The sequence below is a fragment of the Gorilla gorilla genome, chromosome 4, assembly GCF_029281585.2.
Source record: "Gorilla gorilla gorilla isolate KB3781 chromosome 4, NHGRI_mGorGor1-v2.1_pri, whole genome shotgun sequence".
NCBI classification, from domain to species: Eukaryota; Metazoa; Chordata; class Mammalia; order Primates; family Hominidae; genus Gorilla; species Gorilla gorilla.
This window is the reverse complement of record NC_073228.2, coordinates 133589681-133607368: the sequence shown is the minus strand read 5'-3', so window position 1 is coordinate 133607368 and position 17688 is coordinate 133589681. Positions and strand designations below refer to the sequence as shown.

Genomic DNA, 17688 nt, shown 5'->3' with positions numbered 1-17688 from the left:
AGTACTCTGTTGCTAAATTTTCATTATTTTATATAGAAATGTTCCTTTTATGATATAGTTGAATATTTTTATCAAGATCATCTTCATGTATTCTTTCCCATAGTTTATATGAACACCACTATGCTTAGTAGGTATCCACTCAATTCCGGTGAATCATAGCAAACATGCTCTGAAATATACTGAAATAAGTAAAACGTGTTTAATTCAAAGGGGCTACACAAGCTCCAATAAATAGCCATCCACAAATTTATAAAGTGCCCAAATGAGACAAGAGAATAGTCAACCATGATGTCAATGGGTTCTTCAAGGCTTATTCATAGTACAACTTGAATCTACTTTTGTAAAGTATAAAATTATCTTTCTGTCACTGAAAATTCATGAATCATATGTAGAAATTTATGTGATGGCTCATGGTATAAGCTAGCCATTATCATGTCTCTGCCAAATTCACCAAAGACTATTGTTGTCTGCTAGTCCAAGAAGCAACGCAGGCACTTCTGAACAACTTCATTTCACTAAACACTTTATAAATGGGCTATTCCTAAAAACCTCTTAACTACTCTCCTGTTTAGAGAGCAGACACTCATTCTTTCCATTGATCTCTGACTCTTGTATGGCTTCTGCACTCCATGGGCTCTGGCATCCACTGGACTGTCCCGCATGCTAATTTTTGAAGTCTTACACTGTTGCTATCCAGCAAGCAGCCAACAATTATGCTATTTTTCTGTATTTAACTTGCATAAACAACTATACTAGAATTGTGACACTGAGTCTTGTAATTCTTTCTTTGTAAAAATAAGGATTTATTAATACTTCTCAAAGTGAATGAAGAAGTATAAAAATATAGTGTCCTAGGCTGGGCATGGTGGCTCATAACTGTAATCCCAGCATTTTGGGAGGCCAAGGTGGGTGAGGTCAAGAGTTTGAGACCAGACTGGCCAACGTGGTGAAACCCCGTTTCTACTAAAGTAGAAAAATCAGCCGGGCGTGGTGGCAGACACCTTTAATCCTAGCTACTCGGGAGGCTGAGGAACAAGAATCGCTTGAACCCTGGAGGCGGAGGTTGCAGTGAGCCAAGATCACACCACTGCACTCCAGCCTGGGTGACAGAGCGAGACTTTGTCTCCAAAAAAAAAAAATATATATATATATATATATATATATATATATATATACATACTGTCCTAAAATTAAAGTATATGTTAGAAGCTCTTACTGATTGGCATAAAAAGCTCAAAAGAAAAAAAGATAAATATTTAATTTTATTTATTTATTTCTAAGATGAAGTCTCCGTCTGTTGCCCAGGCTGGAGTAGTGGCGCAATCTGGGCTCACTGCAATCTCTGCCTCCCAGGTTCAAGTGATTCTCCCGCTTCAGCCTTCCAAGTAGCTGGGATTTCAGGTGCTGCCACCATGCCCAGCTAATTTTTGTATTTTTAGTAGAGATGGGGTTTTACCATATTTGCCAGGCTGGTCTTGAACTCCTGACCTCAAGTGATCTGCCCACCTCGGCCTCCCAAAGTCCTGGGATTACAGATGTGGGCCACTGCGCCCAGCCGATAAATGTTTTAGTGTTAGAATGAAATATTTCTTCAACTGGCAGTTTGATATTTTACTTTAATCATATCATTTTGAAAATATGCATTGAGATGAGATAATTACTAACTCTACTTATTTGACTAACAACTGCTGTTGGAGAAAATGTTCCATATTTGTCCATTAAGTTATAATTTGAAGTAATACGTGATTTTGAACATGGGGCTAAAGAAAAGACTTCCACATCTAGTCTTATACATGGAGAATCCATGGTAAAACGCCAAAGTTTAAAATTATTAACTAAATGTTAGTTTCTACCTTTCGTGTCAGGACTTCAGAAAAGTCATATAAGTACTGTTTCAGTACTAGCTAGTCATTTTGTCACTCTGAATATTTAGATTGCTTAGATTTGGGGACCATATGGGAGATTACGGTATAAATAACTGCGTAGATTTAGGTTATATAATCTACTAGTTTGTCAGTGAGTTCATGGAACTATTAATCTGTGCATGTTAAACACATCCTAAAGAAACTGTAAAACTCTTCAAGCTGTAAATCCTATAAATGTCATGTTAAATACTTTACCAAAGAGGAGGCAGAAAACACAACAGTAAAAATATCACTCTAAGGTGTTTATTTAAATTTTTGTTAGATTAAAAAACTCAACAGCAGTCTGTTTTTTAATTCTTAAAGGAAAAAAAACCACTTCAGTGCATTTAGGGGTTAAAAATCATAATTCTCACACTTGGCCAGCACAGAGATTACCCAAGATTCCTTACTTCTAGACTATGCCAAAGATATATATTTTGGAGAGAATGTGTATTCTCCAGGCCAACAGCTAAGGAAGGCTCTGTAATGCTTTACTCATTTCCAGCTGGCCTCTGTAAGAAATAGGAATTCCTAAATTAAGGGAAAATTGTCACTGGCAGAGCACAAATGTTTTTTCCTCAACCAATATAATAGACAATCTTATAGAACCTGATATAATCTGTAATGATAAGTGCCAATCTGTAACAAGGTTAACAGCATAGACTTGGGTAATTTGTCTTTGGGAATAATGGATTATTCCAAAGTGGTTTAACAAGAAGTAGCATTCACAGTGGAGAGAGGACCTCATAAGGAAACCAAATGATGACTTCTACTGGAAATTATTAGCGCTGCATTCCTATTCATTTATGTATATGTTTGGCAGTTCTATCTTTCAACTTTTTAATAAAGTGAGTGTGAAACAAGCATACTAAAGAACAAAAGTTAGGTTTGTTTTTAAAGATTTGCTATTCATTTTGGTCTGTGTTTCAGTGTCTTTTTAAAGCAATTTGTCTGCCTTATTTAACACATGGATATTTGGAATTGAATCCATTCCTAGAGGTCAGGCATTTGAGGGTGTTTTTTTGTGTATGTGTGTGTATGTGTTTAATTAATTCATTTTTTTTTTGGATCTAACATTCAAACTCTTCTTGCCTCTTTAATGAAAATGTTTACATATATTTATAGCAAATCAAGGAAATGTGTGTGACAAAATCAAACAGATTGCTTATGAATGATTTAGAAAGAACTGAATATGTTGTGAAAGGACTGTCAAAATAATCAAAATGTGTTTTAAATCAAAGTGTACACTGATCACCACAACAATGGAAGAAAAAAATGATGTTTGCATTAAGAAGTAATTAATAGACACAAAGTCTTGGGCACACTTGCAATTCTGTGAGAACTCAGATCAGAAATCAGTTTGCTAAAGTGAAAAAAGTATATCAAGACATTTCTATTTTATTACTGTCATTCCAGTGAAACATCTTCCCACCAGAGAGAACTTTTTGGAATGACAATCATTAAATTTCCTTTTCAAATAAAATACTTTCCATGTCTAGTCCAACAATTGTATGTCAAAAGTGGATCAGATCCCTCTGTGGCCATGTGAGAGAGAACTGTGTGTTTTTTGTTCTGTTTTGTTTAAATAATTAAAGTCTTGATTTAAAATAGCACAGATAGCATTTTATAGCTATATTTAACTTATTCCAACTTAGAATAAACACGTATTTGCCAATTCAGGAGAAAATTCTTAAATGAGCTTTGCTTCTATCCACCACTTCTTTTCCAAGGTAGATAATGGCTATCTAACCTGATGGTGGGTATTCCAGCCAAATGGATTCAAGACGACACAAAAGAAGTCTGCCTGTTTCCTTGAAACTCAACTTTAAAAACTGTTTTTGGTCTCAAGTATTCTGATATTAAAGTAAGGGTGAATTTACTTAAAAACATATTTTCAAATAGTTCGAGTTACGATATAGGAAAAGGTGAAGAGAGTTGTATGACTACGAAAATTATGTTGATTAGTTTAACTTTCATGGAAAATATCAGTGAATAAATCTTTTGTTGTAAAATATATGAAATCTTAGTTGTTATCAAATTAGAGTCAGAAAAATCAACCCATAAATATATACACTTACTGTGTACCCCCCAAAAATTTTAAAATAATTTAAAATTTTAAAAAATACAATGCTTAAATATATAATACTTTTTAAATTTTTTTTTGCTTACACATATAGTACAATGTTCTGGTTGCTGAGATATTTTTGAGAAGGGTAAAGGAGTTAAGATTTTCTTACTGAAATGGCAATAATGTAAGACAATAATTGTGAAAAACTAATGTAATCAATAAGTACCAAGGAGTTCTGAGGCTGTCATTTATTGATGAAGCCCTTTGAGAAACTAGGTACTCCAGCTGGTCTTTGAGGACTTGGATTGTTGGAAGAAACAAATTGTAGGCAAAGGGAACTGTATAAACAAAGACATAGAGACTGTAGAAGTAAAAACTGCTCAGGTGTGAGCTTAGTGGAAACACCTGAGTTAATGAAAATGATGAGAAAATTCTGGAGAGGCAGGTTAGGTTACAATACAGAAAGCTTTGAGCCACAGTATCTGGTAGTTGACGCAATCAATGGTGGATCTCTGGAAGTACTTAAGAGTATAGGAAAGAATGATGCAACCATCTCGTGAATAGACGGAGCTGTGGGAGGAGGAGTATGCAGGTAAGGAAACTGTTACTCTAATTCTGGTGAAATATAGGAAGGGATTGTGGTATTATATTGGGAATTAAGAGCAACTGAGGCAAAACCCTACTTGTGTATAGAGGAAGATATGCCAAGGATAGCTTCTAGCCTGGGTAGGTAGCGAGATGATTTTGAAATGTTTTGGAAAAAAAAAAAAAAGAAACTGAAAGTGGGCTGTAGTCTTGAGAAAATAAGATCAGTAATTTTGGGTTAAATATGTATATTTTAAAGATGAGGACCGGGCTTGGTGGCTAATGACTCATCTCAGCACTTTGGGAAGCCAAGGCAGCCAGATGGCCTGAGCCCAGGAGTTTGAGACCAGACTGAGAAACATGGCAAAACCCCATCTCTACTAAAAATACAAAAATCAGCTGGGTGTGGTGGTGCATGCCTGTAGTCCCAGCTACACAGGAGGCTGAGAAGGAAGGATTGTTTGAGCCCAGGAGGCAGAGGCATGCAGTGAGCTGAGATTCCACCACTGCACTCCAGCCTGGGCAACAGAGCGAGACCCTGTATCAAAAAAATAAGTACAAATACAAATAAAAATAAAAAAAAATGAGGAGTTATTGGAATGTCAAAGGCACTTTCCTAGGGCAGCTGAAGTTTGAGTTGAGACTAAAGATAGGGTACTCTCAACTCCCTCTGATTCAGTCCCCATCACATGGAATATTTTTTAAAATACTTTTTTTTTCTGTTTCTCATGATTTCTCTCTTGCTCCTCTGAATAACCCTTTCTCAGTTCCATCTGCCGCAGCTGCTGCTTCTCTCACACACCTTTACAGAGGGAGTTTCTCAGAATTGCATTTTTTTCTTCTCATGCTACACTCTCTCCCCAGGTACACATATACTTCAAAATTTTAAACACCGTTTAGGTGCTGATAACTCAGAAATTTCTATTTCCATCCCATACCTCTCCCCTAGTCTGCCTACTACTCACCAGTATTTAACCATCTGATGAGCACATTGAAACATAGTCCAAAATAGAATTCGCAATCTTCCCTTTCAAATTTAATCTTTCTCCAGGGGCTTCTGTCTCATATCACAAACCACCAGACATACAAGTTGCTCAGGCCAGAAAACTAACCTGGGAGTTCTCCTTAACACCTCCTGCTTTCTTACCTCCCACTACAGATAATCAACCCAAGTTCTTTTCATTTTAATCTCATAAAAAATTCTCAAACTCAACCATTTCTCCCTAGCCCCACTGATACTACAATTCGAATATAGCCAGCACTTACGTAGTTACTGTGTATGTGACACTATTCTCAGAATTTTCCATGAATTATTTCATTTGGACTCATTAACTTAGAAGATACAGAATTCAAACCAGATATACTGAGCTATCTTACCTCTTCTAGTCCCAAGTCCTCAATTCTCTCCTAAAACTCTATAGTATTTTCAAATCTCCCTGTATCCATAATATCAATCATTCTCAATAGTATAGCCTGAAAAAATGTAAGGATTAAAAAAGTAAGAATTTTTTAAAAATTCCAGATAGAAACTGTTAACAAGTTTTATAAAATTAAAAGTAATTCTATAGATATGCTAAAATTATAAGTAAAAAAATTCATTTTCCTCAATGTAATTCAAATAAAATGTTCTTTGTACATCTGTGTAGAAACATTTTAATATGTATATGATTAACAAACCTACAATAACCTTTGTTGACACTACATAACTCTCCTGCATGACATTTACTTACTTAATAGTAGGTCTTGGAGAAATTTTCTTATCAGCATGTATTTATCTATAAATTTTTTTAAAAGCTACAATATTCCACTGTTTAAAATAGCATCATGAGTTCTATAACTAGTTAGTGGACACACAGATTGTTTGCAAATTTTTGTTGACTTAAAGCTACAGCAATGAGCAACTTCATAAATATGGTTAGCAAATTATGCAAAAGTGTTCATAAGGAAAATCTTTTGTTAAATATTTTTTTAAATGTTCATAAGGAAAATTTTTGCTGAGTCAAAGAATGTATGCATTTCAAAATGAGTTGTAATTTTTTTCCACTTATCAAGTTGGTGTAAAAAGTGATAACATCCAATATTAGAAGTGCTGTGCAGAAAGAGATATGTGAACGCAATTGGACTCAGTTACGTAGCGTCTGCACCCTTTAAATGGAGTTTTCTGGTTGCCCCCTGATATCCCTCACTCCACTTCTCCCATATTACTTCTGTGTGTGCATGTTTACTTGTAAACATATTTGTTAGATTTATTTATTATGCTGTATATACTTATGCATATTTTGTCCTATAGCACAGACCTATAGATACGTATTTTTCTAATCCATTCTGCTATTTGTGTTTCATTGACTCTTCATTTTAAGGACTTCAAAATACATTTCCTTGGACTACGCACATCATTGACACTGGATTATTACTTTTACTTGCATGGTGAGAGCATTTTGATATTCCAAGAAACGTGTTGTTACTTTGGTACATTTTACAAATGTGGAGTTTGAGGCTAGGGGGACTAAGGAACTGTTCCTCTGCAAACAAGATCAACACCAATCTGAAACCCTGGTTGTGTAGATGCTGGAGTGCCATCCAGTCATCCTGAAGCAAAATCTCGAGGCCAGAACCCCCAGCTCAGGGCCCATGGCTCTGTTTGTTAAAAACATTTTGTTAATTTTTTTTTTTTTTTTTTTTTTTTTTTAGATAGAGTCTTGCTCTATTCCCAGGCTAGAGTGCAGTGGCACGCTCTCGGCTCAATGCAGCTTCCACCTCCTGGGTTCAAGCAATTATCATGCCTCAGCCACCCAAGTAGGTGGGATTACACGTATGTACCACCATCACTGGCTAATTTTTGTATTTTTAGGAGAGTCAGTGTTTTGCCATGTTGGCCAGGCTGGTCTTGAACTCCTGGCCTCAATTGATCTTCCTGTCTTGGCCACCCAAAGTGTTGTGATTACAGGTGTGAACCACTGTGCCCAGCCTGTTTGTTACATTTTAAATCCAAAGACCTCATGTGATATCTTTCTAATTGGCTGATCATTTGTATATTTTTCTTGCGTCTTAAACTTGTATTTCTCTAGTTATCCTGGTTATCTGGTTATGTCTATCTCTGGATAGTCTCCAGTAGTTGATGAACACGTATTTCACCATATCTAAGTAAAATACACTCAATGTTAAGACTACTGCTTATAATTTTATAAAATTCATATCAAATTCTCATATTTTTTCATGTGAACATACCTGCTCACCCCCGGCAACGTATAATCCTTTTGAGGTTCAACATCACAAAAATGAGATTTTGCATGTATGCTCCATCCTTCTATAAGGAATGTCAAAAGTAACTCCATCACATTTACTTTCTGAATTAATCTGAGATATGGTTTAGGAGATGAAATTATAGATTCCCTATTACGCTGCATAAGAATAGTGATCGAAAGTATTATTTTAATAGTCTAGTAATCGTGCTAGAAGCTATGAAGAAGGAAATATTATTAAACCCTCTGGATTTTATTTTTATAATATTTCTCTTGCATTTTCCAAAATAAATGGCATTAAACACATGTTATATTTGCATTTATACTTATGTATGTGTTGCACATACACACACGTAGGGGAGAGAGAAAGAGAGATACTATCTCAGTCTCTCTGAAGTATACATTTTCTTAGGGTAGAATATATAACAGCATATGTGCCTCATTGTTCTTAAGTTAATGTATTTCTGCTCTGATCGATCATATCAGCCAATGTACTTGACTGTTTTCAGCAATCCAAACATTTTATAGAAATTCATTTTTAAATTTTGTATATCTAGTGGCAATAAATAAGACTCTCAGGAGATTTTCAAAATAAAAATAACAGCAATGCAAAAAAAAAATTCCATTCTCTGTTAGTGCAAAGAGACAGAGACAAAACAATTTGATAGTCATTGTTTAGGAAATTTTGCATGGTTTCTCCAGATATAATGGTGAGTAGCAAGTTTTGTAAGTACTCAGTGGATATATCTAAACAACAAAATGGAAAGTCTTTCTTGAGGAAAGGGATCCTACTTATTACTGACTAATCTATTTGTTGTGAACAGTTTTCAAAGAAAATAAAATGTAAAATATTTCTTTTTTAGGATATCTTGGGATAGGTTTTTTTCAATGTCCAAATGCTTTAAAATTAAGCCCACAATCTTTGATTTCTTTAGATGATGGACTGATCTGACAATGAGAGCTTTCGGTGTGATAGTTTTCTATTTTAGGGGATAGCTGTTCACATTTTCCTGTCTTATATGATTATTTGTAATTACAAAAATTATAAGCAATTACCTTCTCCAAACATCAGTATATTTGCAGACATAATTAGAAACCAATTTTGAATAAAATGCTAACCTATTTCAGGAATAATTCCCTATGTTATAGATAATTTCAGTTTAGTTTCAATCTACACATTTTCTCTAGCTAGAAAAAAAATTTACATAACTATTCTTTGAAAGTTGAATAATGTGAAGTCACCCAAAGTGTATTATGTTAAATAACAAACTAGCTATGTCCTCTGCAAAAGCAATCTTTGGTATAAAGCAAAAAGAAAGGAGAAATACTTTAGTTTCCTCTTCGCGATTTACCAAATACAGTAGAATATTAAAAGACCTGAAAAGTCCTACAGCAAAGATATTTGATTTTCTTTATTTAACACCAGCATTTTTCATACATGGAGACCACATCCCCAAGGAATGAGCTCTCCATGGAACAAAATTTTGGAAATGCTAGCCTAAAGAATTTTTTTTTTTTTTTTTGAGACAGAGTCTCACTCTGTCACCCAGGCTGGAGTGCAGTGGTGTGATCTCCACTCACTGCAACCTCTGCCTCCTGGGTTCAAGCAATTTTCTGCCTCAGCCTACCCAGGAGCTGGGATTACAGGCACCCGCTGCCACGCCCGGCTAATTTTTTTTGTATTTTTGGTAGAGATGGAGTTTCATCAAGTTGGCTAGGCTGGTCTTGAACTCCTGACCTTGTGATCCACCCACCTCAGCCTCCCAAAGTGCTGGGATTACAGGCGTGAGCCACCGTGCCCAGTCAAGAATTCTCAGATTAATATGTATTTGATCTTATAAAAATAATGACATTCAGGCCTCTGGTATATACCAATTTTACTAATGTGTCTACTTGACAAGATATTATTTTCCTAATTGTGTTTATTTTATTCTCTAGTTTCAGTGGATACTTAACATTTTCTATTTTTACATTCTACTAGAGTATTTAATTAGGTTATTTGCTTTTGCTGCTAATTATTCCCTTAAATTTAAATAAGTATCCTTTCAACAAGGGATTGAGTTTCCCTCTAATAGCCTGCTTCATTTAGTTATGTTAAAACTAGGAAGCTATACAAATTCTCACTAGGACTCTGGACTCCCTGCAAGTTGATTTTAATTGGGGTAGTGTATTTGCCATCATTGGTCAGTATAGGCATGTTGGAATCCATAGTCCTAAGGTCTAGCCTAGCCCTGGGGCAGCAAGAAATCCCCCTTTAAAATTTTTGGTTCTTGTAATTTTTGTACCTTTTGTCAACGTAAAGAAAAAAACAACAAAAGCAAAAAACATTAGACATCAGGGGTGCATGATCAAAACAGTGTTATCTAGTCAGTTACTTCAGTATATTCTTGATTGTATCAAGGTTTCAAATTTCTTTCAAAGACTCACTGAGTTTTCCTTCAGTGGAAAGAAATGTCCTCTATGATTATTAAAAAAATGCTACCAACTGTGATAAGTCTGACATACTACTGTCAATGTTAGTTTTAAGAAGTGACAAGCTTCTGTATAGAAAAATAGAAGGCAGTGTAAAGGTGTTCCTATTTCTCCACAGCCTTGCCAGCATCTGTTGTTTTCTTGAACGTTTTAATATCACCATCCTGTCTGGTGTGAGATGGTATCACACTGGGGTTTTGATTTGCATTTCTCTAATGATCAGTGATGTTAAGCTTTTTTTCATGTTTGCTGGCCTGCATAAATGTCTTCTTTTGTGAAAGATACATGCACTCATATGCTCATTTCAGCACTATTCACAATAGCAAAGACATGGAATCAACCCAAATGTCCGTCAATGATAGACTGGATCAAGAAAATGTGGTACATATACACCATGGAATACTATGCAGCCATAAAAAGGAATGAGATCATGTCTTTTGCAGGGACATGGATGGACCTGGAAGCCATCATCCTCAGCAAACTGACACAGGAACAGAAAAGCAAACACTACATGTTCTCACTTATAAGCAGGAGATGAACAATGAGAACACATGGACCAGGGAGAGGAACAACACACACTAGGGCTTGTTGGTGAGGCAGGGGGAGGAAGAGCATCAGGATAAATAGCTAATACATGCAGGGCTTAATACCTAGGTGATGGGTTGATAGTGCGGCAAACCAGCATGGCACACGTTTATCTATGTAACAAACCTGCAGGTCCTGCACATGTATCCCGGAACTTAAAATTAAATTAAAAAAAAAAAAAAATAGACGACAGATGGTCAGGCCAAAGATCCTATGAGCCTACAGCCTATTAATTTACTGAGAGCTTCAAATTTACACACCTTAAGAATCCAATATAACAAAAAGTAAGAGAAAATGTTATCTTTAGGGATATGTGAAATGGCGCAAATCAAGTCACTTGTATTGACTGCTGGCCAATCTGAATATAGGTAAGGCTCAAAATGACAAGGTAATAAATCTTGTATTGTCTTTCTAGACTTGTTTTAAGTATGTACATAAGGAATGTTTTTGTTAAATTGTTGTTTCTTTGATCTTGCACTTGTTTGTTATGAGTTGTTCTAATTTAATAATTATGCAACAGGAGAACACTTTAAGGTTATAATGCTTGATTATGCAAAGCACACTTAAAGAGCTGGCATAACTAATTAATTTGTACTTTTTTTGAACTTTTTTAAACAATTAGAGTGCTAACAACTTAGGAATACTTATTTGCTTATAGTTATTACAGATCCTATGACAATATAATATATGAAGTGGATTTCAGTAACATCAGTAATATGTATGGTAAGAAATTATTTTTACTAGAAATAATCCAGATATATACAGGTCTTTAATTATAAAAATAAATTACTAAGTAGTCAATATATTTTTTTTCAGCCAAAGCATTGTTCCCATAGAAAATGAGAAAACAATTTATTGTAGAACACCATTTTGAGATTTGTAACTAAGGAAACTAGAAAATCTTCACTATGAGCATGAGCTCAGAATACGTAGAATTCCCATTAACATAAATCTAATTTTTATTGCTAGAAAGCAGGTATTTAGATAAGTATATTTTGCTTATTCATTAGGAAAAAATCACTTTAGTTTTTAGATTCTTCATTTGTCTAATTCCTCTCCTATTCAATACAACATGCTGAATATAATTGTGATTTCCTTTTGGAGGATAAGTTAAAAATTACTCATTATACTGCAGGCTTTGTATCTATCGCTTCTAAACAAATATATACCCAACTGGCTGGGCTGTATAACTAAATCATCCAAAATGATTTACTGTGCTTCCAGCATTATTTTAGATTATGTCATTTCAAAAAGGCTCATAAATCCCCTGTCCAAATATCTGTTAATATGTCATAACTTTATATGTGTCCAAAACTAATCATTTCCTAGAATTTTAAAGGAGTAAGTTTGAATTGTAGAATATAAATATAAGAATAAACCAGGAACAATTATGTGCAATTTTAAGGTGCCTTCTTTCTCAACAGAATTCTGTTGAATAAGTTTAAATCACTTGTTAACACTGCATGAAAGGGTTAACTCTATAAAACTTCATAAATAATCAGATCCTGTAAAACAGGTAGATAAAATAGTACTCTTTTTTTTTTTTTTTTGCTTCTCTGCTGGTCTCCAGTAATGAAAATCAGGAGTTGCAGAAGTTTAAATAAAGGAAGGAAGGTCAAATTCAGACCCAAAAAAAAAATGTCATTTCATTAAACATTAGAGACAATGTTATTTTTCAAGTCAGTGTTCCATACTAAGAAGAGCTTAAATGAGTGAATGAAGATTTAAGTTGGCAGGAAATGTGTGTAATGTTCTTTTCTCCCAAGAAAGATCCGAAGAACATGTCTATAGCAGAGAGAGATATAGTCAGAACGTGGCATATAATTGTGTAAGTTAATGCAAGCCAGGGCAAAGCAGCCACATTGTATGTGTCCTATTTTTGCCATCATTGTAATCCTGATGAAATAAACATGAACATTGTTCAACAAAGGCTGCATTACTTTTTCTTAGAAATCAAAGGCAACAATTTTATGACGTAAGTTTCACTCTTTGCATATACCTTAATCTATTTTCCCCCTCAGAAGCCCAGAGCAATTTTTCCACTATTTACACAAAACCACCCAAAATATATATGATATAAATCATGTAGGCTGATACAAATGCAGTGAACATAGTTTGAGGCATAAGCCATCTTTTCAGTCATCCTCCATTTAGTCAATACTACCTTTGCCCAATAGCAGTCAATGATTCTTAGGCAGTGGGAGAATCTGAGGATGTATTTTCTTTTGATTGTCCCAGGGACTCATCTATATTATTAAGGGAGGAGCAGGTTTTCAGTGCTAGCTTTATTAAAAAATTGTACATTTAATATTCCTGATTAAAGTAAATCCAAGGCTGAAGTCCACTTTAGTATTGACAGTTTAAAAATAGGGCAGACTTTGCGTGAAACTGACAGATTAACTGACCTCAGAGGAGCACAGAAATCCACCTACAATCACACATATCTTGTTGCTATTCCTGTTTCAAGGACACAGCTGATAAGAATAAGAGATTTGTGTGTTTTCTCTGTCCCTGAATACTTTAATCACTGAAACTTAATCATGGCATTCATTATTCCTTTTCTCTGTAATTATTTTGGGATGGTCTTCATTTTAACATGAAAGTAATGTCATAGAAGTATAAAATGAAGGGTGAAACCAATAAAATTCACATGGAGCCACTGGTTTTAATTTGTGCACACTGTTTGAGTCTGTGATGCTGAGATCGTTATAATGAAAAAGGAAAAAAATGGCTTTAAGGAAAAAAGCACTTATATTCATATAAAGTCCGAAAGTAGACAAAAGCACTATTTACTGGATCTTCTAAGTAACCAAACAAAGAAACAAACAGGCCAACAAGCAAAGGTTAAAAGGCCAGGAATAAAGATGAATACAACCTTCCTTGGGTATATGAGGGCATTGGTTTTAGGACAGCCCAAGTATAATCAAAATCCACGCAAACTTGAGTGGGTCCTGCAGAACCCACATATGCAAAAAGTCAGCCCTCCTTAAAGTGGGTCTCAAACCAGGAAATATTGTATTCTTGATCCGCCTTTGGTTGAAAAAATTCATATGTATGTATATCCGTGTAGTTCAAATCTGTTTTGTTAAAGGGTCAACTGTATTTGTTGAAGCTATTCTTTTCTTTCCTCACTCACAAAGGCTATGTTCTAGTTGGGTAGCCATACGGTAACACCACAAAACCAATTAAAAGTAATTCAATCCAATTATATTTAAGAATTACATACATATATTCATAAAACTGAAAAATTTTTTTTTTAGTTTAGCATAAAAAACCACAATCAGTGTTCCCTATGATCTCCCTAGTGAACTTTGGTTTTAACTAAGATTTAACCAGATGCCACACAGTAGGCACGTTTCATTAACCAAAAGTAATAGTATTTGTCAAGCAAATAGGATTTGCTAGCCATATTTCCACATGCAGCATTGTATGAGCTTGTAATTCTGTGTCACATATTACAATAAAACTTGAATCTTTTGGGTTTTTTTGCAATTACATCTTCTGGATTTTATAGTTAGTTGGAGGTTAACAACAACTAACATTTAAGTTTTTCATTTTTTTTTTTTTTTTTTTTGAGTTTCACTCTTGTTACCCAGGCTGGAGTGCAATAGCATTATCTTGGCTCACTGGAACCTCCGCCTCCCGGGTTCAAGCAATTCTCCTGCCTCAGCCTCCCTAGTAGCTGGGATTACAGGCATACACTACCATGCCCAGCTAATTTTGTATTTTTAGTAGAGACGGGGTTTCTCCATGTTGGCCAGGCTGGTCTCAAACTGCTGACCTCAAGTGATCCACCTGCCTCGGCCTCCCAAAATGCTGGGATTACAGGCGTTAGCCACTGCACCTGGCCTACATTTAAATTTTTCTATTTATCACCAAAGTTGGAAAAATATAGCTCAGTTTTTTAGGTGGTTTGTAAATATTTTCAGAGCAGAATTGTTTCATTCTAAGAAAATATCTAGAATTTCACTAGCCAAAATAAACAAATGAGTTCCTACAATGGAAAGGGAGCAACAGGTGATTTTCCCTGCCCTCTTGCTGCTAGTACTTTTTCTTCTTCCTTATCCTATCCTATATCTTCAATGATGAATGAAAAGTTACTATACATATACACTAAAGAACTTATCCATGTAACCAAAAACCACCTGCTCCCCACAAACTATTGAAATAAAATTAAAAAAGGAAAAGTTGTTATACATATAGCTTGAAAACACTGTTCCATTTTCATTATTAGACTCATATGGAAACAAAGACACAAAGGCATTAATTCAGTGGCTTAACCACTTTACCCATCTATGCAAAGAGGGAGTGAGAATTGTCCTCCGTATCTCTTGACTTCCAAGCCACTGTCTCTCCCTATTATCCTGCTCTATTTGTCTCCCTTAGAATTAAGGAAACAAATCTTGAACATAAAATAAATTAGTTGTAGTTAATTTAGAATTCTGTGCTGCCTCAAAGTTTTTTACTCTGAAGTGTGAAGTTTCCTTATGTGATTCACCAGTCAAAATTCCCATGGATTGAGCTGAATATTTCTCACTGCTGTAGTTAGGGATCGATTTATGTTGTTTACAAAAGCATCCTTTAAAGAGTTCAAATGTGAATTTTGAATGTTGTAAGTAGTAGAAAGAGAGTCGAGTTTACTGATAACTCAGATGCAATATTAATATGCAAACTTTTCTTAGAGACAAAAGGCATACATAATCATGAGAAAAGAGCTTATATTTCAAATGCCATGGATTGCTTTGGGGCAACACTGTGAAAGTGGGATAATCACAGTATTTTCTATATTGAAAATATTTCTCCCAGAAAGCCCTTTAGGGTTATTTATGAAAAACTATTATACTCCTCTCCATACCTCAGCAGCCATCACTTTATTTTCTCTTTTATACAATAAAAGGGGAAGGAGAGAGGATTTATTATGTCTCATCTAAAGCATTATGACCATCTAAGCATGGAACTAAGCCCTATAATTTTATGATTTCATGATAGTCAGTATATAATATCACAGCTGAAAGTGGGATCATTGATTCATATTTACATTTCTGAAAAATAATATGTGAGATCTATTTTCACCCCAAAATGATCAGAATTTTATCTTAAAACATGGGTTTTATTAGTATTTCATAGAATGAACAGGTCAGACATTTTCTACAGCCCTATATGAGGCTCTACTTTACTCATATAAACTTTAAATAGACATTACTGTTATCGTGAATTAAACTTACTGTTCATTTTCCATATAAATTGTGTTCACTTGATTTGACCAAAGGATGTCAACATTTTATTCCTTTCCATTTCCACCATACACAACTCCCAAAATTGGTGGGAAAATGACTGTCTTTTATCTAGTAAGAGCTGAGTTCCCTTTATTTGGTTCTTCTGCTACCTTAATTATATTTTGAATTGACTTGTCTGACAGTATTCTATTTATTTAGATAGTTTTATGCAACAATATTCTGAGAACGATATGAATAATTAACAAAAAAGCAATAATGACAGCTATTATTTTTTGATAGCTTCCTTTGTGTCAAGTATGGTGCTAAGTGCTTTGTACATTTTATCTTAATTTTTAACACAGTTTTATAGAGATCATGATCATGGACAGCCAGCCAGAATCTGCCCCATATCCCAGGCTGTTTAATTCTACTCTCCTTCCCTCCTAAACTCCATGCTATGTGGTTATAGTACCCAGGGCAATGCTGACATTATTGAAACCTATTACTGAGAATATACAGAATGGTTCTCACCTTAGACCAGTCACCCATTCGCCACACATAGCATTTTGAATAATCCTCACAGTCTTCAGCCTCCCTGGGTCTGGTAGAGAGGACACACTTCTTTCTTGGGTTGGTACATCTAACGGTCCGATGACGTACGCCTTTGCCACACTTGACTGAACACTGGAAGATAACATCAGAGGTTTTAGATAAAGTTGGTGAATTGGAGATATAGATGATAGGCTCAATTAAGTACTGGTTTCCAATAATCTGTTATGAGCCCATCACCCATATAAAAGCCAGATAAAATTATAAATAATGTTTAAAGGTAACAACAGGCTAAGCACCAGTATCTGATGCCAGAAGGAGCTTAAGGCACAATGCTGGAGATAAGTGGTTTCAGAAATACTGAGCCATTATTACAGAGAATAATATAACAGGGATTATTTAAGAAAGATAAATAATGCACTATGATCAAAATTAAAATTACTAAAATTTGATATCACATTTTAAATATAATTATGTAAAAAAATTCATTTTACTTTTTCTAAGATGTACTCTTTTATTTAGATGGAAGACATGTTTGTGAAAAATAACAATTTCCCCAGCATGTCACCTCTGAAAAAACATGTTTCAAAGATGAAATAGAGAAAATCTTAGCAAAAATAAAATTCAGATTTTTTTTTTTCTTTGAGATGGATTCTCATTTTGTCGCCCCGGTTGGAGTGCAGTAGCGTGATCTTGGCTCACTGTAACCTCCATTTCCTGGGCTCCAGTGATCCTCTCACCTCAGCTGCCCAAGTAGTTGGGATTATAAGCATATACCACCATGCCCAGCTAATTTCTGTATTTTCAGTAGAGATAGGATTTGCCATGTTGGCTGGGCTGGTCTCGAACTCCTGGCCTCAAGTGGTCCACCCATCTCGGCCTCCCAAAGTGTTGGGATTATAGGTGTGAGCCACCGGGCCTAGCCAAAATTTAGAATTTCTTTATATAATTATATATTCCTAGAAATTATAATTCTAAATAATTTTTGGAATTAAAATACAATTTGGTTCAAAATTCTTTAGTTTAATAAATAGGAGATGTATAATGGATGAGAGTGATATAAAAGC

At 34.9% G+C, this 17688-nt stretch overlaps 1 protein-coding gene across 2 annotated transcripts in view; it reads right to left on the bottom strand.

Annotated features, from left to right (window-relative positions):
* ADAMTS19 (ADAM metallopeptidase with thrombospondin type 1 motif 19) overlaps window positions 1-17688 on the bottom strand; it is a 278745-nt gene that overhangs the window by 17505 nt on the left and 243552 nt on the right. For both annotated transcript variants that reach the window (XM_063706747.1, XM_031010623.3), the window contains exon 21: window positions 16604-16756. In XM_063706747.1, coding sequence (XP_063562817.1) covers window positions 16604-16756 — 153 coding nt within the window. The remainder of the gene's footprint in view (window positions 1-16603; window positions 16757-17688) is intronic.